This window comes from Lichtheimia ornata (assembly GCF_029851405.1).
Source record: "Lichtheimia ornata isolate CBS 291.66 chromosome Unknown scaffold00139, whole genome shotgun sequence".
Lineage (NCBI taxonomy): Eukaryota > Fungi > Mucoromycota > Mucoromycetes > Mucorales > Lichtheimiaceae > Lichtheimia > Lichtheimia ornata.
In genome coordinates this window covers 13,593-36,660 of record NW_026695458.1, presented here as the reverse complement: position 1 = coordinate 36,660, position 23,068 = coordinate 13,593, and the positions used below count along the sequence as shown (strand labels likewise).

The window sequence follows — 23,068 nt, the reverse complement described above, 5'->3', positions numbered from 1 at the left end:
TTATATCATTGGCCACTGATCTAATCAGCCATACGATAACGACAATTCGTTTTGGGTCACGTGATTTCATTGTGGGTCATGCTCATGCATGTGTTTTGTCCTGAAGATATATAACGCGATAAATGGAATGATTTACCGGACTATAAAGCTAAGTGCTTATTTCCGTTACTGCAATAGCATTCTATTATAGAAGTCGCTTATCATAATAGCATCATGTGCACTATCACTGATGTAAAATGATTATATGACAAGAAGTCTTTTGCATCATGTCATTCATGACATGGAGCATAAAAGTGCCTATACGAAGCCAAAACGATGCGCTGCTTGACTCAAGTGACAATAGTATCCGCATCTGCGCCTTTACCTAATCATCTGGTGGGCCCAAGGATAATGATACTACACATACATATGACCCTATACTCTCCAAAACAACCTCTCCCAGCAGTGAGTATTATGAACATGATCCTTGCTATACGCAACATGGTGAAACGTATACATAGACGGGGCATAAAAGCGACCAGTAATGATAGGCAAATGTGTAGCCATAGGGGTAGATGTGATGTCTTGCGGCATATTATGGATAGCGACGACATGCAGAATAACAATGATCATGGTCTTCATTGATGAAGGAGGAATAATGAATGTGAGCAATGAGGGTTCTACTTGTGAGATGATGCACATGAGCTATATTTGTGAAGCCGTATTCGAGCTATGTGGGGTATTGCGGATGATAGATGATTGACCACGCATGATTTTACTCTCTCTCACAAAGGTAGTGTGTAATGCATGAGTCATTTATTGACAGCGATAGAGAAAAACAACAGCATATGGGAATTGAACGTGTCTGACTAATCTGTAAAGCTTCTGCTTTTGGCTTGCATGTCGATCCTTTGGGTGACAGGGGGTAAAACCAACAGGTTGGGATATGAGCAAACGTAGTGAACCATCTCCGCTTTACTCTACTGCTACTGCTGCTGCTGCTGTTCTTATTCAACATCACCACCACCACCAACACCGGACGATGAGCGAATGGGAAGACTCAGGCTACTATGACGACTTTTCCATCGGTCAACCACCTATCAAAAGAACTCGAGCCAAGCGTAGCTGTGATCTCTGTCGCAAGCGCAAAACCCGATGCAACGCCGATCAGCAACAGCCTTGTGAGACGTGCAAGAATGCCAATGTTGAATGTCACTTTGTCGCTGAGCAACGCAAACGAGGACCAGCAGCTGCCACTAGTCACGTGCAGTGGTTAGAGGATCGAATCAATCGATTGGAAGGGATATTGCAAGGAATACAACCTGAAAGGAAGCTTACCAACAAGCTGAATGATCTCAAGTTGACCGACTATGGACAAACACGTTACTTTGGAAGTAGTGCGGGTATCCATTTGGTGGATGAGCAGCTCTTGTCGTCAAAGCAACCACATCGATTACAGCATTCCCCAGCGCATGTGTTACAAAAAGTGAATGATGAATCGAATGAGCACATTGTGATCATGTCCAAAGCCCTTCTTTCGAGGCAAAAGGATCCAGTCCCTTATGGAGTGAGAAGGACGCGAATGCTCATGGATGTACCACACATGACACCCGAATTGACAGATGCAATGGTTTATGCGTAAGTGTGTGTAGGATGGGTGGTGGTAGTAGGTTGACTTGACAACCAATACATTTTTTTCTACAAGCTATTTCCAATACGTGCATCCTCATCTCCCTGTTCTCCACAAGATGTCTTTTCTCGAGCAATACTATTTTGAGAATCCACAGCCGCCCGATGAGAATCTTCTTTGTGCTGTTTGTGCTCTTGCTACTCAATTCATGGTCAACGAGCAAGATTGGATCGCTACGGGTCAATCCTTTACACGAGATATGCTGCTTGATGCTCAAAAGGGGCTGCAAAGGAAAGCAGAGAAGGTCTTGGAGAACATTCATCGCAAATCAAAGTTGAGCACGGTTCAAGCTTTAATCCTGATCACCATGTTTATGCATACCGGCGGTGTTGAGGAAGATACATCAATACGATGGTAAGCAACAATAAGAACATCATTGTATGCGCGTATACTAATTGGAAGGATAGGTTTGTTTGTGGAACGGTAAGTGTGGTTTTTCGCATAAATCCAACGATTCTCACGTGGTCCTTCTATAATTTCTTTCTTACAGGCGATTAGGATGGTAAGTTCAATCTCCCTCCCTTATTCATCATCTTTGCTTACCAAATTATTTTGTATAGGCTCAAGACATTGGATTACATCGCAGCTCAAGGCATTGGAGGTTACCAGAGAGCGAGATCGAAGTACGAAGACGAGTATGGTATGGGCTTTACATCATCGATCGTGAAGTAGCTGCACAATTTGGTCGACCGTAAGTGATCAGCGTCCTATGTACAAATGTCAAAAGACTAAAGTATAGCTCCCTTTTCTCGTTGGCAGCGTCACCATTCTGGATGAGGATTTTAATGTTGAGCTTCCAAGCCCATACGAACTTGAGTCTACGCACGAGAGCTATTTACGTGATCCAGAATTCCAATCATGTACACCTGCATTGATGTGGGAGGCACAGGTGGCGATCCAAGAGCGAAGACCCGTTTATGGCATTTTCCTTGAATCCATTTCACTCTCCAAGATCCTTGGCCACGTACTCTTGTCAATGTATTCTCCCAAGACAGAAGATTCAGCTAGACGCAATGACTTTTTGATCCTGACCATCGACAATCAACTCGCTCAGTGGAAGGCAAATTTGCCCCCAAATTTACGTTTCAACCCGGATGAAGTATCCGAAATGACATTGTTTTCCACAGGTAGTATTACTATCATTCATTGCCTTGGATCTCATCGCTAACACGCACATCTCATCTGCAGCCCACTTGAATATCTACTACAATTGCATACTTTTACTACTTCATCGACCATTTATCAACAATGACGAGTTGACGGATCCCATTTTTACCACTCGAGCATTGACCAAGTGTACTGCTGCAGCTATTGATATTGTGAATACGATCGAGGTAGTTGAAGCACAAAGGATGCCTGGTATGACTTGGTGCTTTATTGCATAGTAAGTTGGATGGTCTATGTACGTGGGGTTATTATTGTAAGGTTACTTTTGACACTTTTTTAAATTGTAGTGCCATTTTCCAATCTGCCAGTATCTTCCTTTTCAATGCAAAAAGTGACAGCCGAGCCTTAAGCCATCAAGGTGCCGAGTATCTTTCTCGCAGTGCGATGTTGTACAAAAAGGAAGAAAGCTTAAGGAATGGTCTCCATGCACATATTCTGGGGGTGATCGCTTCAAGATTTTGCTCATACCATGAACCACCACGTGTCAGCAAATGGTCACTTGAATTGGTAGAAGAAGAATCATCCTTGGAAAAGTACCAAAAACCCAGTGACAAGTACTCGTTTGGGGATACAAGTGAATCAGGGTTATTCTATAAGGCGTTGCCATATGACAATGAAGCAGCTTCAAGGTTTTCTTCTATTCAACCAGCATCCTCCTCCTCCTCCTCTTCATTACCATCCCAAGAAACAGCAATAGCAGCAGCAGCAGCAACCCACCAACATCCCCAACCATCTTCTCAAAGCGTGTTTGATCCCATAAGCCTACCCATGAATTTCAACCTTTCAAACGCTATCGAATGGAAGGAATGGAGTGATATCATCAACAACAGCGATACATCATAGACATAGATAGCTTGCTCAATTGCAAATAAAGTCTCACGGTCCCTCATGTTTGAATTCCTCATCCCATTCTCACGTCAATTCTTTTCAACATAATCCCCAAACAGCAAAAGTTGATGATAATGAAATGGCTCGTCTGTCTAAAACAATAATGTATTGGGTCGTTGCTTTTCGCTCTTGCACAAATATCATAATCTCCTCTACGTCGATCTTGGCTTCTCCAAATACCATACGCTAACAAAAAAAGAAGCGTGTTAGCCAATGAAGATGTCAACGTAGTCGATTGTGCATACCTGTTGGTGGCAAATTCAGCGGGTGCAATAGCTTCAGACTATTGGATTGAATTGGGCGTTTTCGTATCGTTAGCCATGATATAAAGAGGTTGCAAGATGAAGTTTTTTCAGCATTACCGATTGACCACGGACAGATCCAGTAAGACGTCTATCGCGTTCCATCATTTGTCTATCCCAGTTGTCAAGGCCGAACCGCGTTGGCTATATCATTTGTCGCGTACGAGGGAGGGAGAGAGTAGTTGCATATCAGTGTCTTCGTTCCATAGTCAATCGTTTTTCTATCACTGTTGTCACCTTTCTATCGTTGCTGTAATATCTCACAACGGTCAAGCCGGTGCCGGTGACCGCAAACATGGCGGTGATAATGCCGAAGGGAATGAATGCCTCAAACGGGACGGGCTATCAATTGAAAAGGATAGTATACAGTAAGCATCCTGGATCTCTTTATGATTTGAAGCGAGTCGTGGGAGACGCAATGCGACCAAGGTGTATCGTGATGGAGTAGAGAGTGGGACACATTACCATGGTTTTGAAGCTGATTTAGGACAGGAGAAAAATACAAGCGCACAACAATCCAAGTCCAACCAGAGGGTTCTGGGCTTGAAATCCCTTGGATGACGCACATTCTACTGTACTTGGAAGCTGAAGCTGCTACTCTCTAGTGGTAAGTGATGATGCTTGACGACATTCCCCCATTCCCATCACATACCTATAAGGAGCTCTTTCCATTACAAGTCATGTCGGCATATTTCACATCAATACGCATTGACAGGAGCTTCCTTTATGTTTGCTACACCATCTCATAGTCGATTGTAGTTGAAGACTCATTGTGTGATGTTGTACCAGCAGTAGTATAATAAGTTAGTATGTTGTATCTTACTCAAATACTCAAATAAATGCTTGACAACGTATTTATTCTTAATCAGCCATCATGTTAAATAGTAGCTATAGGGCGAGGTGGTGTGATTGGCCTTTAACTTATGCATAGGGTGTCTAGACTTTATCTTGACCTTCATGATTTTGAACATCGAGCGAGTCATGAATGATGGATGGTGGTAGCACTGAATCAATTGCCATCAATAACATGCAACAAGCGGCCTTGGATCCTTCGCTTATGGAATGTCTCCTACATCCGATAATGCTATACCAACTAAAAGAGGCACCTCTATGATCCTCAATTTCCATCACCTAGCAGCGAGAAATGGCAGCTGATTAGAAGACTACTCACGTGAGACATTCTCCTTCATTGTGGATGATACCAGAACTTTTTTGTGACGGCTTTGTCACACCACGGGCAGCCCACTTTTTTTTCGGGATGCATTAATAAGGCTTCCATTCTCCCTTGTTTCATACAACAGACGCAATATGAGCGACAAACCCGAGCCTCTCTTTGTTGACTTACATGACAACTCGAAGCCTGCCGAGATCGAAAGCATGTGCATGAGGTGCCAGGAAAATGTAAGGGGATAGATAGCAGCGATCGTTTGGTTTGAAAAGGCATTTGATTACTAAGGCTTCCCGATCGTCGTCGTTATAGGGTACTACGCGCATGCTCTTCACCAAGATCCCCCATTTCAAGTAAGTGTTCCAGTGATAGGAAAGAAGAAGAGGATATGGATGTTTATTGCTGTGTAAATAGGGAGATCATCATTATGGCATTCGAGTGTCCTCACTGTGGTTTCCGTAACAACGAGCTTCAAAGCGCCGGTGCATTCAATGAAAAGGCTCAGACCGTTACTTGCAAGGTGTCCGGCAAGGAGGTAAGTCATAAAAGTGGATATGTACAATGGATCTATAGAATTGACAAGGATGTATGCAGGATTTGGATCGTCAATTAGTCAAATCTGATTTTGCTGCTGTCAAATTTGAAGAGATTGATCTCGAAGTTCCTGCAAGCCGTCGACGTGGATTGTTGACCACCATTGAAGGTCTTATTGGCAACGTGATTGATGATTTGGAAGTGGGTCAACCTGTTCGCAAGCACACCGACGAGAATGTTTACAACCAAATCGAAGCCATCCTTGCTAAGTTGCGATCCTATCAAGAAGGCCAACAACCCTTCACTTTGACCATTGATGATGCTTCCGGCAATTCGTATATCGAAAACAAGTGTTTGCCAGCACAAGATCCCAAGCTCACCATCAAGTGGCACAAGCGTACAGCTGAAGAAGATGCATTTTTGGGTCTCCAACACCAAGAAGAGCAACAACAACAACAACAACCCGATGTCGAGGGTGATGAGGTTCCTGAGGTGATGACTTTCCCTGCCAACTGCTCCCATTGCAATGCCCCAAGCACCACCAACATGCACGTGATGGATATTCCTCATTTCAAGGAAGTCGTTATTATGGCCACGAATTGCGAGCACTGTGGATACAAGAGCAATGAAGTCAAGGCCGGTGGCCCTATCTCTGCCCAAGGCAAACGCATCACTTTGAAGATCACTGATACTGAGGATTTGTCACGTGATATTCTCAAATCCGAGACTTGTGGATTGTCGATTCCTGAGATTGACTTGGAGCTCACCCCTGGTACCCTTGGTGGTCGTTTCACTACTGTGGAAGGATTGTTGCGACAAGTGCATGATGAACTTGAAGAACGTGTTCCATTTATGCATGGTGATTCCACTACCGATGAAAGCAGAAAGCGCTGGGATGACTTTTTGAAGAGACTATCTGAGGTGGCAGATGGTCAACGTATACCCATCACCTTGGTCTTGGATGATCCGTTGGCCAACTCTTATCTCCAGGTAAACACCATCAACATCTTTAGATGCTTGTTTTTACTAATGCTTTTCTCTTTTTTACAATAGAATTTGTATGCCCCAGATGATGATCCAGAAATGACCATCGAAATGTACGATCGTGACTGGGAGACAAATGAATCCCTTGGTTTGAATGATATGAAGTTGGAAGGATACGAGAAGGACCAAGCAAACAAGAATTAGTGACATTAGTCATCATTAGAGGATTAGAATCATTACAATGTGTAAATACAATTTGAAATATGAAAAAGCCTTGTTTTTATAAAAGTGATGATGTCAATGGGTACGCAAATAGGTGTGAATTGAGCAAAGCTATTTATAGGTGGTGTTCATTCTTTCTGGATAAGATAGGAGATGGATAGGGTGATGATGATGTACGTTTGTAACCTTGCAATGAGCTTTCAATGCTGTCAACGTGTGCACGCACCTGCTCACATTGCTGATTGAGAATAGCCCCGCGTTCTGCCAATGCAAGTCTGTGCGCTCGTACCACTTCAGCCAGCTCTTCGTGTCCTTCTTGCGTTTGGCTAATGATTTGGGTGATACATGTAAGCTAACGTGTGATGGTATCCTATGACATAAAAATACTTGCTGTATTTGCTCGAAAGCCTTTTCCATTAGACTCGCGATCCCGTCCAGATGGACTATTATGTATCATCATTAGCGGGATAATACGCCGCCGTTTGTGACACATACTTGTACTCACGTTTCATTCGTTCATGCAATGTCATCAATCCATGCGAAACCGGCATTGCTGGCTCAGGCTCTTGACCATCCTGCTCGCTTTGATTGGGTGAACGCGTGTCATTGTGCCCATAGATCCCTTGGGGTTCTTGGTCTTTTGGGCTCGCATGATCATTATCTTGATCGATTCGATAATCCTCTCCTCCTCCTCCTCCACGTTGTTCAATAGGATCTTGCCTATAGATGTAGTGGTGCTTTGGCAATTCATCATAGTAATCGCTGTCTACCTCCTTGACATAATAGTAATGGGATAACATTGTTAGAAGATGTAGTAGGGGCTACTCGTTTGCAAGGAGCTTACGGTTTTCGTATTGTCTTCCAGGTAAGTTTGTTCATATTCTCGCTCCAAGCGTTCGAAGGAATCCCATTCAATCAACCCCTCGTTCTCGTCGCGTTGTTCATTGTTGTTGGTGAAAAAGGATTGTTTTGATTGATCAATAAAAGGGGGCAGCATCAAGGGTGGAGTCTTTGGCATCCTTCCTTTTTTGATCGTCAATGGAAAGAAAGGTAGATTTTATCTTTTGACACATGATCCCTTTTTTTTACACCACGGCACGCTTCTCATTCATGTAATGGTCCACGTGCTACTTTTATCCAATCCATCTTCCCGTGAAGTTCACAATGGTGTCATTGTATGGTAAAGATGATCAAGTTTATGCATGCCCAACACAACCCACATACCCATCGGCTGCATGTTCCCCTTGCTTTGTTTACTGAAGACATGATTAGCCAAGCACACCCATTACGCTGCTTTGAATAAAATGGTCTACTCAAGACATCTTGCAAACCCAATCCAAAGTACAGCAATACAATTTGGCGACCATAGTACCGTTTCAAACATCCTATAGCGTCATGGTGCATGCTGTTTTGTGGCAACGTAATCAATAATTGTCACAACTATGGGCTATTAGTAGACCCCGGAGAGATCCTAAATCATTCAATGGCCATCAATGTTGTGAAAGCACGGGCACACACATTCGTTTCGAAAAGAAAGGGGGGGAGGATGGGCCATGTGACAAGGGCACACCTTTGCCTTAAAGGGTTAAGAGTATGGATATGGCACACATACACACATACACATGCACACACGCGTGCACGATTTGTTTTTTTTTCTTTCTCTTTCTTCTTTACATCATGTTGTACCCTCCTTCTCAAGAGACTCTTAGAAAGCGTTTTTTTATCCCAGCACCTAATGATGCACCACCTACGGGTGTGGATCTCTATGCTCGTTTTGCATTTGCAGGTGCTGTTTGCTGTGCTATCACTCACGGTGCCATGACACCAGTTGACGTTGTCAAGACCCGTATTCAACTTGAGCCAGAGCGATACAATCAGGTAAAAAAACTACAAGACCCACGAGATGAATAGTAGCATCTAAAAAGTGATGATAGGGAATGATTGCTGGCTTTCGCAAAGTAGCAGCAGAAGAAGGTGCTGGAGCATTGTTGACAGGATTTGGACCTACAGCTGCTGGATACTTTTTGCAAGGAGCCTTCAAGTTTGGTGGATACGAGTTTTGGAAAAAGACATTTATCGACATGGTGGGCGTTGACAAGGCGAGTGATAATCGCACGGCCATTTACCTTGGTGCATCTGCTATTGCAGAGTTCTTTGCTGACGTGGCGTTGTGTCCATTGGAAGCTACCCGTATCCGTTTGGTGTCGCAGCCTGACTTTGCTACTGGTCTTGTGAGCGGTTTCACGCGTCTTTTGCGTGAGGAGGGTGTTATCCGTGGATTTTATTCTGGTTTTGGGTAAGTTGTATATATACATAGAGTGATTGTTGAAAAAAGAAAGTGCCTTACACATTGGCTATAGACCCATTCTTTTCAAGCAAGTGCCCTATACCATGGCCAAGTTTGTAGTTTACGAAAGAGCCAGGTAAGATTAGTGTTGTTGTTTACAATGTAGCAGCCAATGATGACTCAAAAACCCAAACTTTTTTCCCTTCCGCGTATGTGTGATGATGCAGTGAGACCATTTTGCGTTCTATGAAAACGCCCAAGGACCAGTTGGCACCTTCTACCATGACCATGGTTAATCTTGGAGCTGGTATCATTGCAGGTACTGCCGCTGCCATCATTTCTCAGCCTGCCGATACCTTGCTTTCCAAGATCAATAAGCAAAAGGGCGTCGAAGGCCAATCCATCACATCTCGTCTTGTATCCATGGCAGGCAAATTAGGTGCTCATGGCCTCTTCCTTGGATTGGGTCCCCGTATTGTAATGGTGGCTACTCTCACTGCTGGTCAATTGTAAGTATCACTCACTTTTTGTTGTATAACTTTTATACACCGATCACTCATTTGCTCTTTTGTTGATGCTGTTGCCTTATAGTGCCATTTATGGTGACATCAAGCGCATGCTAGGTGCCACTACTGGTATCGAGATTGCCAAAGTAGAGAAATAGAAGATGTGCATGTGTCTTTATATAGAGGCAATCTTGCCTTTATCAAATGAAATGTCATAAAAGAAATGTGTATTAACAACAAGCATAACGCTTGAAAGCTGCATTCTACGCTAATTGGTCCGGTTGGGCTTCTTTTCCGCATTTGTATTTCTACCAGCTACAGCGACTCTTAGCGCTGCCCAACCACTTCTTCATCGTACTTTACCCGCAACAACTACGCGCGCGACTTTTTTCAAAAGATGACAAATCTACCTGTGGTTGTCATGGACAATGGCACCGGGTAAGAAACAACCCCCCGCATGGAGCATTGAACCGTTCTATTTACTCGCCAAGATGACGCGCTGTACTCATTCATCCATTGTCCATGTAGCTATTCCAAGCTCGGTTTCAGTGGCAATTTGGAGCCATCCTTTGTATTCCCAACCGCTATTGCAACACGCGAGACGCCTTCTTCCTCGGGAAAGCCCGGTTTGCCTTCAAAGCCTTCCTTTTTGAGCAGCAACTTGGCTTCCAAGCGTGGCATAGAAGACCTTGACTTTCATATTGGCGACGAAGCTGTTGCGCAAAGCAAGACGATGGCTGTCAACTATCCTATTCGTCATGGCCAAATCTCCAACTGGGATCATATGGAACGTTATTGGGAACAATCGATTTTCAAGTATTTGCGATGTGAGCCTGAAGATCATCACTTTTTGTTGGTAAGGTGGCAACCAATATGCCTAGCAACAACAACAACAACAGCCTAACATGGAATGCATGCACCATTACTATTAGACCGAACCACCTTTGAACGCCCCTGAGAACCGTGAAATGACAGCTGAAATCATGTTTGAATCTTTCAATATTCAAGGCTTGTACATTGCTGTTCAAGCTGTCTTGGCATTGGCTGCCTCGTGGACATCCAACAAGGTAGAAGAGCGAACATTGACAGGCACAGTGATTGACTCTGGTGATGGTGTAACCCATGTTATCCCTGTGGTAAGTTACTATCTTTTGGTTTGAGGGATATACGTTATTCACTTTACCTTTCTAGGCCGAAGGTTATGTCATTGGCAGCTCCATCAAGTCGATCCCCATTGCCGGTAGAGATATTACTTCGTTTGTTCAGTCATTGTTGCGTGAACGTGGTGAAAACATCCCACCCGAAGATTCGATGCGTGTGGCAGAGTTGATCAAGGAAGAATACTCGTACGTTTGCCCTGATATCGTTAAGGAATTCAAAAAGTATGACCAGGAACCCGACAAGTTCTTTAAAAAGTACAATGGCATCCACACCATGACGAACCGTGTAAGTGGAAAAAGAGGGTGTGTATGTGATGGTACGTCATGCATGATATTCATGGGGAAAATGTAGGATTATGCTGTTGATGTCGGCTTTGAGCGTTTCCTTGCGCCTGAGATCTTCTTCAATCCCGAAATTGCCAGCTCCGATTTCTTGACTCCCTTACCTGAAGTCGTGGATACTGTTGTCCAGACCAGCCCAATCGATGTTCGCCGTGGATTGTACAAGGTAACATCCTTATCACAACTTGTTTTATTTGGATAGTGGTACTCATTTTGTGTGTATAGAACATTGTGCTATCAGGTGGTTCAACCATGTTCAAAGGTTTCGACAAGCGATTGCAGCGTGATATCAAGCGGATAGTCGATAAGCGTATCTCTATGAGTGAAGAGTTGAGCGGCTCCCATATGAAGGCCAAGCCAATGGATGTCAATGTCATTTCGCACAAGAAGCAACGCCATGCTGTGTGGTTTGGTGGTAGCTTGCTTGCATCCACTGATGAATTCCCCAAGTACTGCCATACAAAGGCCGAATACGATGAATATGGTCCCAGCATTTGTAGACACAACCGTGTGTTTGGCAGCGTCTTGTAAAACCCCCTTTACATATTAATAAAAACGTGCTTGGTTTGCCCCATATGTGTGATACAACAAAGAAGCTTTCATTATTCAACAACTTGAGTCATTCATTATTCTATTTTACAAAAGTAATTACAAATAAATGGGTATTTTTGGGATGGCTATCTGCACACATAAAGATCATTTCAACAGCCTTTTAGGTAGCTCGACACGACACGCATTAACCTTTCAAATCAAAATCAGTATGAGGATCGATCGCTCCTTGGTGATACAATCTTTCTTACCTTGCTTGCAAATCGAAGCGAACACAACGTCTCGTTAAAGTGCTCAGCCAAAGGCGAGATGTTCACAAACATAAGGGTTTTGCTCGTGCCTCCTATAGATGCAATTTTAGTGAATGGATGTATATGCATTAAGATGTACATACCAAGCGAGTTTTGAAGGAGGTATGTCAGCTTCGAGTTCCGGTAGGGTACATGAGCATTGTTTTCTGTTTTGCTATTGTTGTTCAAGGCATGGATGACATCGCCAAGGCTGCTTAAGCTTTTGTTGATTGCCTGCGTCTCTTTTAAGCGTTCTCCCGTAGCGCCTGAAAGTGCAAGTCTTTCTGAACCTGCCAAGTCGACAAGGTTGAGGACGCCTGTGCATGTTTCTTTGGCTGATCGGTTGAAGCCTGCTATCCGTAGGGTGAACACGCTGTGGCTACGAGATGATCTTTCATTCATGTTGGTGGCTCCAGTGGCTCTGTTGAAGTTGGCTTTTCGTAACATAGCATGCAACGTTGCTGGGGAATCCAAATGCACTAAAACGAAAATGACACAAGAATCAGAGATGGAGATAATGGCATTGTCCTTTTCATGATTACCTGTTTTCAACTGTGACACTGTAGTTCTGCCGTTTTTTGCATGATGGATCTCGTGCTTCACTTTGCCATACGTGGTAGGATCACCCAATAGATCATGAATGGTCTCATTGTAAATCTCGAGAAATTGTCCTTCCATAGTGTACTCCCATCCTTCCTTTTTCAATTCTTGGATAAGATCATAAATCTGCTCAATGGCTCGCGGTATCATTCCTGCCGTTTCAGCTGACACGTCTGTACTAGGACCTTGCATCGTGTACGTCTAATTTATCAATTAGCATTCATAAGTTACCAATGTAGTGTATGGTATTACCTTGCCACTTCCAGTCTGCCCATATGCAAATATGCAAACACTATAGCCATCAAGTGCCGATTGTACCAGGTATGCGATATCTTCATAGCACTCGCTTTGTGAAGTGGATGGCTTGAATATCTGGGAAGATAGCGAACGTTGGTACATCCCTTGATCTTTGGAAAAGATGATCGTCCTTACCCTGTCAAACGTAAACGAGTACTTTTTGGTAGTGCGCTTTCCTAGCATGCTGGATATGTCGTCTTCCAATTCGAGCGTGTCCGTAATGTCATCGGATGAATAGCGAATTCGCGTATGTTGTTGCGACTTGTCAGAGCCTATATATAATAACGATCCATGGTGAGTAGAAAGTAGGTGGATCGAGGTATCTTTTCTTACGCAAAACAGGTCGCACTCTGCAAAAGACACGGATGTTGCCTTTGAGCTCTTGGATGGTGTTGTACAGCTTCCGACGTCGTTGTGCAGCTTGCATCAAACTCTTCTCCATGGATACAATTTCTTGTTGCGTGGCAGCCCTCCTTTTCCTCACATCTTCCAATGCCATATCCTTTTCATGCATGCGTTTGTCCAATTCCTATATACATAATAAATGAATGAGTGTATCCTTTCAACATTGGTTCTTTCATTGTTACATACCTGTCCTCGTGCACTCAATGTTGGCATTCCAAGCTTTGTTTGCTCAATGGCTTTTGCAGTCTTCTCAATGGTTGCCTGGATACCTTATCAGCCTCAAATTTTGATTTGGTATAGATCTCTCCCTCCCTCTTACCTTTGCTGCTGCAATCTCATCTTCCTGTTGTTTCCTTCGATACTTTTTGCTATCTGCCTGCCCTTGTATCCTTTCCAATTCCAATCGTAACTCTTGGATCTTTGCTTGTTGGGGTCCGATCTCTTTCAACAGAAATTGGTTGCTGCGTTCGTGTAGTCGAATCAGCTTTTCCTTATTCTTGGCATGAAGTTGCTCGGCTCTCTAAACAGCAATGTTAGGACATCTAAGCTGATAAACATCGATCAACCTCCTTTACCTGGCTCATCGCTTGCAATTCGATTAGGCGCTGGCAAACAACCTCGGTTGATTCTGGTTCCTCTTCTTCGTCTTCAGCAGTGTTGGATGCTTGGAAATGAAACATGCGTGAATATCTCTCTCATCCATCGTCCTGGATCCACTTTATATACCTTCATGTTGGACATTCTTCGAATACGTATCAACTGTGCCCTATGACAAAAAACGTGTTTGGTTAAGAAAACACACTCTTTCACGTGAAACCTTGGCAACGCGTTCAGTACCTGACGACCTGTGGGACGCTTTTTTTGATTGGCATTAGAGATTGCTTGTTCACGAATAGACGCATAAGAGTGATAAGAGTGAAGAGCTGCATTCGTTTTGTTTGCTGATCCATCGAGCTTGCGTCTCTTTGCGGGAGTGCTTCTTTCAATCGCTGGTGCAGATCGATTCATTGGTTGGGTAGATAATAAAGGGAAGAGAAAAGGAGCGGACTCTGCAATGCATATAAACCAGTGTCTAAATCATCTCCCTGAATGATAGCAATATGATGGTGGTACAGTGCTAGGCGATCACGTGTAATGCTTAAGAAGATCATTGTATTGTTTCATGGTTGGCATGGAGATAGAGATAGAGAGAGCCATGAATAGGGAATATGTCTCGGCAAGGATACCTCAAGACTATCAACCATGCTATTCGTTCCTTGATGCCTATCACAAAGAAGCCCTCAATTCATTGTATAATGATCCCTTATTATCATGCCATTCTTTCATTGATGTGCTTTAATCACAAAGAAGTCTCTCTCTATTCACTGTATGATGGGCCCCTAATCAAAATCACTATCGTCATCGTCACCGCCGCCCTCGTTTTGGAATATAGAACGTTTCGTTTGTTGGGTATCTTGGTTCTTTTTGCGGATGACGCCTGATAATACAATTTAGTATCATGCCACACTCCAATGTTATTAAAGACATATCTGTACCCACCTGCATTCGTTAGCTTGAGCTCGAGCATGCCAGTCGAAAAGCTATCTGTGCCTCCTAATTCGTCAAAGCCAACGACCCTATTGCATGTTGATGAGTAATTCTTATCCTCAAGCTTGGATCTTTGACTCACTTTATCTGAGCGAAACCATCCAACCAAGCCATGACGCATGGCAACACCCGAACTTGTAACTTTTCGACCAAGAATGGTGCATTCATGACATTGATCTTGATGAATCTTGTGTTGTAGTATTCTCTGGCAAGTTTCTATATTGAACATGTGATGAGCCATTGTCTACCCAAATCGCTCATGATACTGCTACGTTACCTCCAAATGCGTATCCATAATCTTGCATCGTCGAAAGTCATCATGGTAAAAGTGACCTACGACATACTTTTCTGATGTTGTGATATCCATGAACTCTTTTTCATTGGTGATCTCGGTGTACAATCCATGCTTATTTTCCTCCATGGCCTGCCGCCGCTCGAGTCTATTCAATAAGGGTTACTATCAAGTGACAACGCGTGGTAGTAGTAGTAGTAGTCATAGAATACTCACTCGTCCTGAATGTCCTTGATGCGTCGTTCGCGTAGCATTGAGAGATCAGCATCCTCTTCTCGTTCAAGTTCCTCAAAGAGAGCTTCATCATCTGTAAGATCCTCGAGATCGTGGCGACTTTGACACAAGCATGAGTTAAACGCAAGAGCATCCAGGTGTCTAGTTCCTAGTTCTTACTTGTTTGATTGGGTCATTGTATGCAATAAAGTGTGGAAGGTCGGGTTTGAAAAGTAACAGGTGTCCACTTGCTTCTCCTGTCAAATGATACGCACTTTCGACTTTGACGCATTTGGTCTTTAATGACGACATCACATGTTGGCAACTCAATTTTGTAGCCTAGTAGGTTACAGCAAAGCTATACACCACCAAGATAACGCATAATACACACGATGAGCAAAAGTCTTTTCTTCTTTCAAAATCATAACTTTTATTATATTTTATCAACATGTCTAATGCTTAAAGGGAGATGATGTGCCTATAAGAATGACCGGTCAGCATACTTCAATCATAAAAGTAATCAAAGTGGTGATCACACTTCTTTCTCAGAGAGGGCAAGTAAAGATATTTCATTGTTGAATGAGACAAAGATGCGTATAAATATGCCCCATCTCAAATTAAACTTAATCATCACGGTTGAAAGAAGCGTGATCACCATGTGTGGATATGAAAACAATATTTACCTTGACAGAGAAAGAAAAAGAAACGGAAAGGGAGAATAAGCACAACAAAACTGCTCGCGCATCTCTTTATACAAGAAAAAAAAAACTTTTGTGCGCTGAACGAATTGCCAATCACGTCACCGAGTGGTCGTTGTTACTTGTAAAGTCCGATTGACAACACGAACTTCGCATGACGGATGGTGGACACGGGTTTATACAGTAGATAGGAACGATAGTATACTTTTTATTTGCGAAGTAAGCTATTAACAACGTGTGATACTCTGAGATTTTTAAGATCGGTATACGTTTGGCCTGTGCCAACAAAGTAAATGGGTTGCCCAGTGATGTAGGTCATGGATAGAGCGGCACCCACCTAGATAATAAAGCGCAATGTGAATTACATGTTGCCATATCGCTTAAGGTATTCATGCTCTTACCTTATCATCAATGGTATCAAACTTGGTCAAAATCATACCATCAATATGTCGAGGATTTTGCATGCCCGAGAAATCTTTGAGTGATTGATTGAACTTGCTAAGCTGATCCACTGCTTCATTGCCAACGAGTGCTTCACCAACAAAGATGATCTTGTCTGGGTTGTTGACTGCCACCAATTTAGCCAGTGCTCGCATTAATGGTTCATTATCCTGCATTCTTCCAGCTGTATCGATCAACACCACATCAAACTTGTTCACCGCCGCTAATAGATGAAATTAGACAAATCGTCAAAGTGCTCCTTATAGCGGTATACTTACCATAGCTAATAGCACTCTTTGCAATTCCTGCCGAATCTTTACCATAGCCACGCTCGAATAGCTCCACTTCTCCTTGACCACTTGTCTGTAAGGCTCGTAAATTGCGGGCGTGCACACGTAATTGTTCTACGGCACCACTGCGGAAGGTATCACATGCAGCGATAAGGACCTTGTAATTGTTCTGAAGCAACCAGAAGCACACCTTGCTCAAATTGGTGGACTAAAAGGGGTTGTTTTAGCATACAACTTTCCTTAATGACATCCGTTTTTACCTTTCCAACGCCATTAACACCAATGAAGGAAATAGTATAGGGCCGATTTTGTGCTTTAGCTTGTTCAATGTCACGAAGGATATCCAATGATGTCTTTGGCGTTAAGATACGTTTCAAAGCGGCTTCCATACTGTCACGAACCAGCGTCGAAACCCCTAATGTTGGAATTTAGCATATGAGATACATTGTGCCAAGTTTATCACCACCTACTTGAAAAGCTTCCAATCTTTTTGCCTAGTAGATTTGACCTTACGCTTTGGCAAAGATGTTCGGCAATGTCGCTGGCCACATTTTTCTTGATCAAATGTTCCTTGATATCACTTAATACTGGATCCAGTGTGTCTGCTGTCAATTCCCTTGATCCGGTCATGGATTTGAAGAATGAAAACATCCCGCTGCCAGCGCCAGCTTCCTTGATGCTCTCCTTGGTCACTTCCTCCTCATCGTCATAGTCATCCTCGTCATCCTCTTCTTCCTCTACGTCCTGCACTTCATAGATACCATCCTTGTTGGTCTTTCCAAGCTTGGTCGGATCCGCAAATTGTGCTGCCGCCATCGACTCAGCATCTTCATCAGCCATGCCGGATTTTGAGCTGTAATCGAGCGATTCCATCTCTCCACGAGCAATTTGTCCTTCCCATACACGAGCTTGCTTTTGCGACTTTTTCTTTTTGCCATTTTGCTCTCTAAAGAAAAATAACCCCCCATTGGCAATTAGCCGCCGTGATCCCATCGTTTGATGATTTTACTTACTCGTTGGATGGCGTTGTTGCTGCTGCTTTGGATCGTCCTTTTTTAGATCTAGGACTTGTGCGTGGACTTGATTGGAGTCGAAGCGCTTGGATATTCTTTGCAATCTCATCATCATCAACGGCCTTGGTGGATTTGGATTCCATTGCTGAGTAAATTACATGGTCAATGCGACGTTGCATATGCATATAACAAGTATGATGTTGATGTACCTGGCTTCACTTGTACAGATCCCTTTGCCGAGCTCTCAAACTTTTTGGTTTCCTCAAACTTCCGTGGAGCACGTTGTCGATGCTGTATCCCGTGTAAGAGAAGCGTTCGTTGTCTTATCGCTCCCCACCCACTCCCATCCATCCTATCCCACTTACAGATGTGTACTTGTCTTCGAGTTGTCTCAAGAGTTGGTTGAATACATCATCGAACGAACGATAATCGCCATCGATACCATAATTGGTCGTGATGGTCTGGTTGAACATGTCGATAAAGAGCGTTTTGACGGTCTCGAGTAGCTCATCAATATAGGCCAGCTGCAGGATTTTTTGATAGGCCACCTATCAAGACCAATCGCCATGGTATGCTCTGATCAGATACCTGTCAAGGAGAGTAGATTCCAGTTATCTTACCACGAACACGAGATCCATTTCATTGGAGAAGGTCCACTTCATGGCGTAGCTGTCCTTATAAAAGATGTCTGTGCCTGCACGTTCTTCAATGAGGACGTTCTTGATGAGCGCATCCACTGGCGACCCGTGTAGAGGTGTAAAAGTCTTTTCCCATAATACGAAACCGCCCTTGGTGAGAATGCCGAAGAAATCAAGCATGAGGTGTGATAGTAAGGAGCTTAAAAGTGGAGAAGAGGTCAAAGACAAGCGGGAGGAATAAATCAGGATAGGCCCAATTAGAGCACTCCACTTTGGCGACAACGATTTCATGCTCTCCACTCTATCGGCTGGTCATGTGATGAAAGGGCCATAAGCCTAGGTGTAGTCAGGGACAACCCTTCGCCCATTGGATACTAATATACATGCATTCACCAAAGCCAAATCATTAAAGCAGATGACCTGCATCCAACACGACAGCTTAATGAGTTATTATACCAATGAGCAGTAGCCTGTATGAATGAGATGGTGCTTGTAACAAGAAGAGGAAGGTAATAAAAAACATACATCATCTTGCATGAATCCGGTTTCTTTCTTTCTTTCTTTGAAGCTTCAACAGGTCAAGAAAAACAATGACACCATGTATTGAAAGAGGTCGTCAAGCTTACAATTTAGTGCTCACAGCAGCATGACAAAGGAACCACTATATTATTTCATTGTCGTTGCTATGCAACAATGTGTAACTGAAAAGAGTTGAGTAACCTTTTATTGAGAGAGGGTATCGTAAGCATGTGAGAAAACACTAACGCGGGAATTCGTACACCGGCTCTTCTCTCCACACACCACACCACAACTATGCCGTAAGTGCTATTGGGATTACGCGACATTGCTTGCTTCAAGGTGACTAAAACGAATACTGTTCATAGTGCACCCGCCAAAGACACACCTATCAAGGTTTCTGAACTCGCCAAGCACGACGGCAGTGATCCTTCCCTTCCCATTTACGTGGCCATCAAGGGCGACATTTTCGATGTTACTGCAAACAAGGATGCTTACGGACCAGGCGCAGGATACAACGTTTTCACCGGAAAGGATGCATCAAAGGTAGGAATGTGGTTTGATAAAGAGTGAAGGTGGTCTCATATTGACCCGTCTATTACTATGTAGGCTCTTGGAAAGTCGTCCCTGAAACCTGAAGATTGTATTGCTGATATCAGCGAGTTGACCGAGAAGGAGTTGCAGACTCTTGACCAGTGGCATGCCTTCTTTGCCAAAAAGTACGACATTATCGGCAAGGTTGTTCCTGACAACTAAAATAATACCGTAAAACTGATGTTGCACCCTGAATAAACAATGCATACAAATACATCTATACGTTGATCACAGATGATGGATAAGAAGGATCGTGGTAGTACTACATATAATGGTAACCAGGGATTGTTGAGAGATGACGAAAAAGGATATTATCCCATCCGCAGCAGCTTATAAAGCATGCATTTTCTCACTCGCGTTCAAATGTTTGTTTCTTATCTCTTTCGCACTAGTAACCATGTCCATTGAACCTTTTACTATCCCATCTTTTACATCAGAGCAGCTATCTCTTTTAAAGGACAAGCTGAGTAAGACCTTGTATCCAAACGAGCTCGAGGTCGATGTCGGCTGGACATACGGTGCGCCTACTTGGGCAGTGAAACCTCTTGTCAAAGCATGGCTCGAAGATTTTGATTGGGAAAAGCCGCGTAAAGAAATGAATCAGTGGCATCATTATCGCACAACCATCCAAGGCCTAAAGATCCATTTTGTTCACGAGCCATCCAATCATCCTGACGCTGTCCCTCTTTTGCTGATCAATGGATGGCCTTCAACATTTTACGAGTATCACAAAGTAATCCAACCTCTTCGTGATGGTGAACTTGGTGGACAGGTATGTAGTAGTAGGTTTTACATGCTGCGGTCAACCGTATCTTACGCATCTCAACTCTTTTCTTTTTATGCCATGTTGTAGCCCTTCCATGTGGTGGTGCCAAGCTTGCCAGGTTACGGTTTTTCTGATCCCCCCAAACTCAAGGGCCATGGTATCGCCGAGAACGGAGAGATTCTTGCCGAGTTGATGAACGTTCTTGGCTACGACAAGTATTGTAAGTTAAGCGTATAGTGTCTTTGATTGGCTATGGATATATACTCATGATACGTTGTCTGCATGAAACAGTGGTACATGGCTCAGACTGGGGCTCGGTTATTGGTAGCTCCATTGCCGTGCAACACAAGCAGCAATGTAAAGGTTATCATACGGTGATGCCCATGGCCACTCCTCCCATACCAACCCTTGGCAACATCCTATTTCATCCATTCAAGGTGGCAAAGCTATGCGCAAGCATGATTGTCGGGCCTGAAAGTGTCTATGGGGCAAGCGAATTTAGATTCAAAGGCAAGAATTTTGCCGACGTGGTCAATGATGAGGATGCAGGCTATCGTGCCATACAAGGAACACGTCCTTATACATTATCACAAGGTCTCACTGACAGCCCTGCTGGTCTCTTGAGTAAGTATCGAGTAACAAAAAAAGAAAGCAGGAATGACTCTAATCCTCACAATGGAAAACAGGTTGGATGCTTGAAAAATTTCACGCTTGGACGTATCACCCAGCACAAAAGCAAGATACTGAAGCACTACCTGAGACCATCACAACCGATGAATTCTTAACGCACGTCTCAATTTACTGGCTTACTCAAACAATGGCATCCTCAATGCGTATATACTATGAAACGATGGTGTTAGTAAGACATTTAACAGGCCCAGCACACCCACGTGTAGAGGTCCCTACTGCCGTAGGCTACTTTCCGGCAGAGATGAGCCGAGTAAGTTAAACATGGATCACTATACGAATGATTGATGCAAGCCTATTAACATAAAAAACCCTAGTTCCCACGAGAATGGCTTGAATACGGAACCAATTTGCAGCAATGGTCCGAATTTGACTTGGTAAGTTTATGGTTGGTGATACGTTACAATGACTGATCGCACGATTAACAACGCTTCCTTAAAGGGTGGTCATTTCCCAGCCATGGAAGAGCCTGAGCTTTTTGTTACCGACATCCAGAAGTTCGGAAAGATGTTGAAATCCAGAAAGGCATTCGATTAATTTAGCCGTGTGTTTCCCCCATCATCATCATAGCAGCACATTAGCAGAAAAACATGGGACCCGATCCTTAACAAAAAAAGTTGATGATTGAAAAGTTGTTTCACATCACCATCTCGTCTCTTGACTATGAACATGTTTGTCTTTGTGATTGTGGATGGGCTATATAGTAATAGGAAGTTGTACAATGAGTATGTGGTTATATCCCATTATAGGATTTGTAATCAAAGAATGACAACATAATGTTGATCAGTAAGGTGAATCAAGGAGATAGAGAAATCCCCTATATGGTAAGACCCGGAAGTAGTCGCAAGAAGTGCGTATATGGCAAGACGTGCTCCTTGGAAATCCCATGGATCGATGCGACCTTGGTAGAACAACCAAGGATCCTTTCTTTTGGTTTTGTAACATGTGTGTGCGCGTGTGATGTCTACAGCCACGTTGTGTCATTCACGTACCTTTAAGGTTCATATATCATCCCATGTCAAAGGGTGTGCGTTACATGGTGTGCTTAAACCAGGGTAATGATGGTACCTTGTTAAATGGTATCCAAGCAGTACGATCATATCTGATATCTCCGTTTTATCAACAATGAATGCAAAGGGCATAGCTTCGCTGGGGCTTGGTTCCTTTCATCGATCACAAGGTTTTTGGGATAAAGATACACATTGGTATATCTATATCAGCAGCAAATCGTACTCCCGAGCAAATTATCAGCACACATCAACCTTGCAGATTTCACATTCTGTGTGCACAGCCGCATGTATCTCGTGAATTGCGATTGCCTAAAGTCCGAAAAATCCGAATGATGTTCGACATGCATTTTAGCTTTGGTGCCTGTTTTTCCGCTTATCACACAACCACATGCAGAATAAAACGTAAAGCTCAGTAGCACGAATCACAAATAGAAGCACATTGGAACCCGCTCTCTATATATAAAGGAGGCTGGCTGGTCAAAGAAGTGGGCTTTGACCCAAATGTGAGATGGCTGTTGTATATGCATCATATCATTGTAAATGCTAAAAGGGGGTGATGTGGGATGTGTCTTGTGCAAGTTACACTACTTTGGTTGCGCTGATTTTTCGATGTTCATGTGCAGGACTCCTTGGATGATGGGCTAAATAGCGCATTTGTTTACAGCTCCGTTGGGCGACGACTTGGTGTACAATATTACCAACGCACAACACTAGTATACTTCAGCATCGAGATCAAACCCTTTACATTTCTATATGGATAGCAAGGATGCTACGTACCAATATTAGCAGCTGGCCTTGAATGCTTACATACGCATCATCCACCTTTGTATAAAGAAGTATGTTGATGTAACACACCTTCTCCTTGAAGATGAGCATTTATGATGTGGTAGAATGTTCCACTGCTTTCAGGACAGGGTATGTCGGATTTTGTGCAGAATAAAGTTTTCCCTTAC

The 23,068-nt window shown here is 43.4% G+C and overlaps 11 protein-coding genes across 11 annotated transcripts; 6 read left to right on the top strand and 5 right to left on the bottom strand.

The window, feature by feature from the left end:
- Nucleotides 1–1,021: 1,021 nt before the first annotated feature.
- On the top strand, nucleotides 1,022–3,679 carry O0I10_012616 (uncharacterized protein; the record flags this gene model as incomplete). Its single annotated transcript, XM_058492508.1, has 8 exons — nucleotides 1,022–1,617; nucleotides 1,685–2,023; nucleotides 2,077–2,092; nucleotides 2,160–2,171; nucleotides 2,230–2,360; nucleotides 2,429–2,796; nucleotides 2,858–3,053; nucleotides 3,124–3,679. The coding sequence occupies 8 exons, from the start codon at nucleotides 1,022–1,024 to the stop codon at nucleotides 3,677–3,679; spliced, it is 2,214 nt and encodes a 737-aa protein (XP_058336738.1).
- Nucleotides 3,680–3,876: 197 nt separating this feature from the next.
- Nucleotides 3,877–4,323, bottom strand: O0I10_012615 (uncharacterized protein; the record flags this gene model as incomplete). Its single annotated transcript, XM_058492507.1, has 4 exons — nucleotides 3,877–3,910; nucleotides 3,970–4,007; nucleotides 4,087–4,170; nucleotides 4,264–4,323. The coding sequence occupies 4 exons, from the start codon at nucleotides 4,321–4,323 to the stop codon at nucleotides 3,877–3,879; spliced, it is 216 nt and encodes a 71-aa protein (XP_058336737.1).
- Nucleotides 4,324–5,334: 1,011 nt separating this feature from the next.
- On the top strand, nucleotides 5,335–6,916 carry O0I10_012614 (uncharacterized protein; the record flags this gene model as incomplete). The annotated part of the gene is made up of 5 exons (XM_058492506.1): nucleotides 5,335–5,427; nucleotides 5,507–5,547; nucleotides 5,609–5,729; nucleotides 5,789–6,718; nucleotides 6,782–6,916. The coding sequence occupies 5 exons, from the start codon at nucleotides 5,335–5,337 to the stop codon at nucleotides 6,914–6,916; spliced, it is 1,320 nt and encodes a 439-aa protein (XP_058336736.1).
- A 133-nt stretch (nucleotides 6,917–7,049) lies between these two features.
- Nucleotides 7,050–7,952, bottom strand: O0I10_012613 (uncharacterized protein; the record flags this gene model as incomplete). Its single annotated transcript, XM_058492505.1, has 4 exons — nucleotides 7,050–7,260; nucleotides 7,326–7,377; nucleotides 7,440–7,707; nucleotides 7,779–7,952. The coding sequence occupies 4 exons, from the start codon at nucleotides 7,950–7,952 to the stop codon at nucleotides 7,050–7,052; spliced, it is 705 nt and encodes a 234-aa protein (XP_058336735.1).
- Nucleotides 7,953–8,611: 659 nt separating this feature from the next.
- On the top strand, nucleotides 8,612–9,885 carry O0I10_012612 (uncharacterized protein; the record flags this gene model as incomplete). The annotated part of the gene is made up of 5 exons (XM_058492504.1): nucleotides 8,612–8,812; nucleotides 8,869–9,230; nucleotides 9,295–9,357; nucleotides 9,449–9,730; nucleotides 9,813–9,885. 5 exons carry the CDS (start codon nucleotides 8,612–8,614, stop codon nucleotides 9,883–9,885), a joined length of 981 nt encoding a protein of 326 aa, XP_058336734.1.
- Nucleotides 9,886–10,124: 239 nt separating this feature from the next.
- Nucleotides 10,125–11,760, top strand: O0I10_012611 (uncharacterized protein; the record flags this gene model as incomplete). Its single annotated transcript, XM_058492503.1, has 6 exons — nucleotides 10,125–10,165; nucleotides 10,256–10,583; nucleotides 10,660–10,863; nucleotides 10,919–11,173; nucleotides 11,240–11,395; nucleotides 11,455–11,760. 6 exons carry the CDS (start codon nucleotides 10,125–10,127, stop codon nucleotides 11,758–11,760), a joined length of 1,290 nt encoding a protein of 429 aa, XP_058336733.1.
- Nucleotides 11,761–11,925: 165 nt separating this feature from the next.
- On the bottom strand, nucleotides 11,926–14,378 carry O0I10_012610 (uncharacterized protein; the record flags this gene model as incomplete). The annotated part of the gene is made up of 12 exons (XM_058492502.1): nucleotides 11,926–11,970; nucleotides 12,030–12,121; nucleotides 12,173–12,547; nucleotides 12,611–12,869; nucleotides 12,921–13,040; nucleotides 13,101–13,237; nucleotides 13,299–13,494; nucleotides 13,557–13,631; nucleotides 13,690–13,890; nucleotides 13,946–14,034; nucleotides 14,097–14,136; nucleotides 14,208–14,378. The coding sequence occupies 12 exons, from the start codon at nucleotides 14,376–14,378 to the stop codon at nucleotides 11,926–11,928; spliced, it is 1,800 nt and encodes a 599-aa protein (XP_058336732.1).
- Nucleotides 14,379–14,749: 371 nt separating this feature from the next.
- O0I10_012609 (uncharacterized protein) lies at nucleotides 14,750–15,659 on the bottom strand (the record flags this gene model as incomplete). Its single annotated transcript, XM_058492501.1, has 6 exons — nucleotides 14,750–14,847; nucleotides 14,910–14,986; nucleotides 15,040–15,173; nucleotides 15,235–15,397; nucleotides 15,466–15,582; nucleotides 15,643–15,659. The coding sequence occupies 6 exons, from the start codon at nucleotides 15,657–15,659 to the stop codon at nucleotides 14,750–14,752; spliced, it is 606 nt and encodes a 201-aa protein (XP_058336731.1).
- A 709-nt stretch (nucleotides 15,660–16,368) lies between these two features.
- O0I10_012608 (uncharacterized protein) lies at nucleotides 16,369–18,722 on the bottom strand (the record flags this gene model as incomplete). Its single annotated transcript, XM_058492500.1, has 9 exons — nucleotides 16,369–16,497; nucleotides 16,562–16,824; nucleotides 16,880–17,099; nucleotides 17,152–17,306; nucleotides 17,362–17,837; nucleotides 17,905–18,049; nucleotides 18,114–18,195; nucleotides 18,270–18,452; nucleotides 18,525–18,722. 9 exons carry the CDS (start codon nucleotides 18,720–18,722, stop codon nucleotides 16,369–16,371), a joined length of 1,851 nt encoding a protein of 616 aa, XP_058336730.1.
- A 633-nt stretch (nucleotides 18,723–19,355) lies between these two features.
- O0I10_012607 (uncharacterized protein) lies at nucleotides 19,356–19,814 on the top strand (the record flags this gene model as incomplete). Its single annotated transcript, XM_058492499.1, has 3 exons — nucleotides 19,356–19,360; nucleotides 19,427–19,604; nucleotides 19,668–19,814. 3 exons carry the CDS (start codon nucleotides 19,356–19,358, stop codon nucleotides 19,812–19,814), a joined length of 330 nt encoding a protein of 109 aa, XP_058336729.1.
- Nucleotides 19,815–20,049: 235 nt separating this feature from the next.
- Nucleotides 20,050–21,642, top strand: O0I10_012606 (uncharacterized protein; the record flags this gene model as incomplete). Its single annotated transcript, XM_058492498.1, has 6 exons — nucleotides 20,050–20,424; nucleotides 20,506–20,638; nucleotides 20,710–21,042; nucleotides 21,105–21,358; nucleotides 21,423–21,482; nucleotides 21,547–21,642. The coding sequence occupies 6 exons, from the start codon at nucleotides 20,050–20,052 to the stop codon at nucleotides 21,640–21,642; spliced, it is 1,251 nt and encodes a 416-aa protein (XP_058336728.1).
- Nucleotides 21,643–23,068: the final 1,426 nt, after the last annotated feature.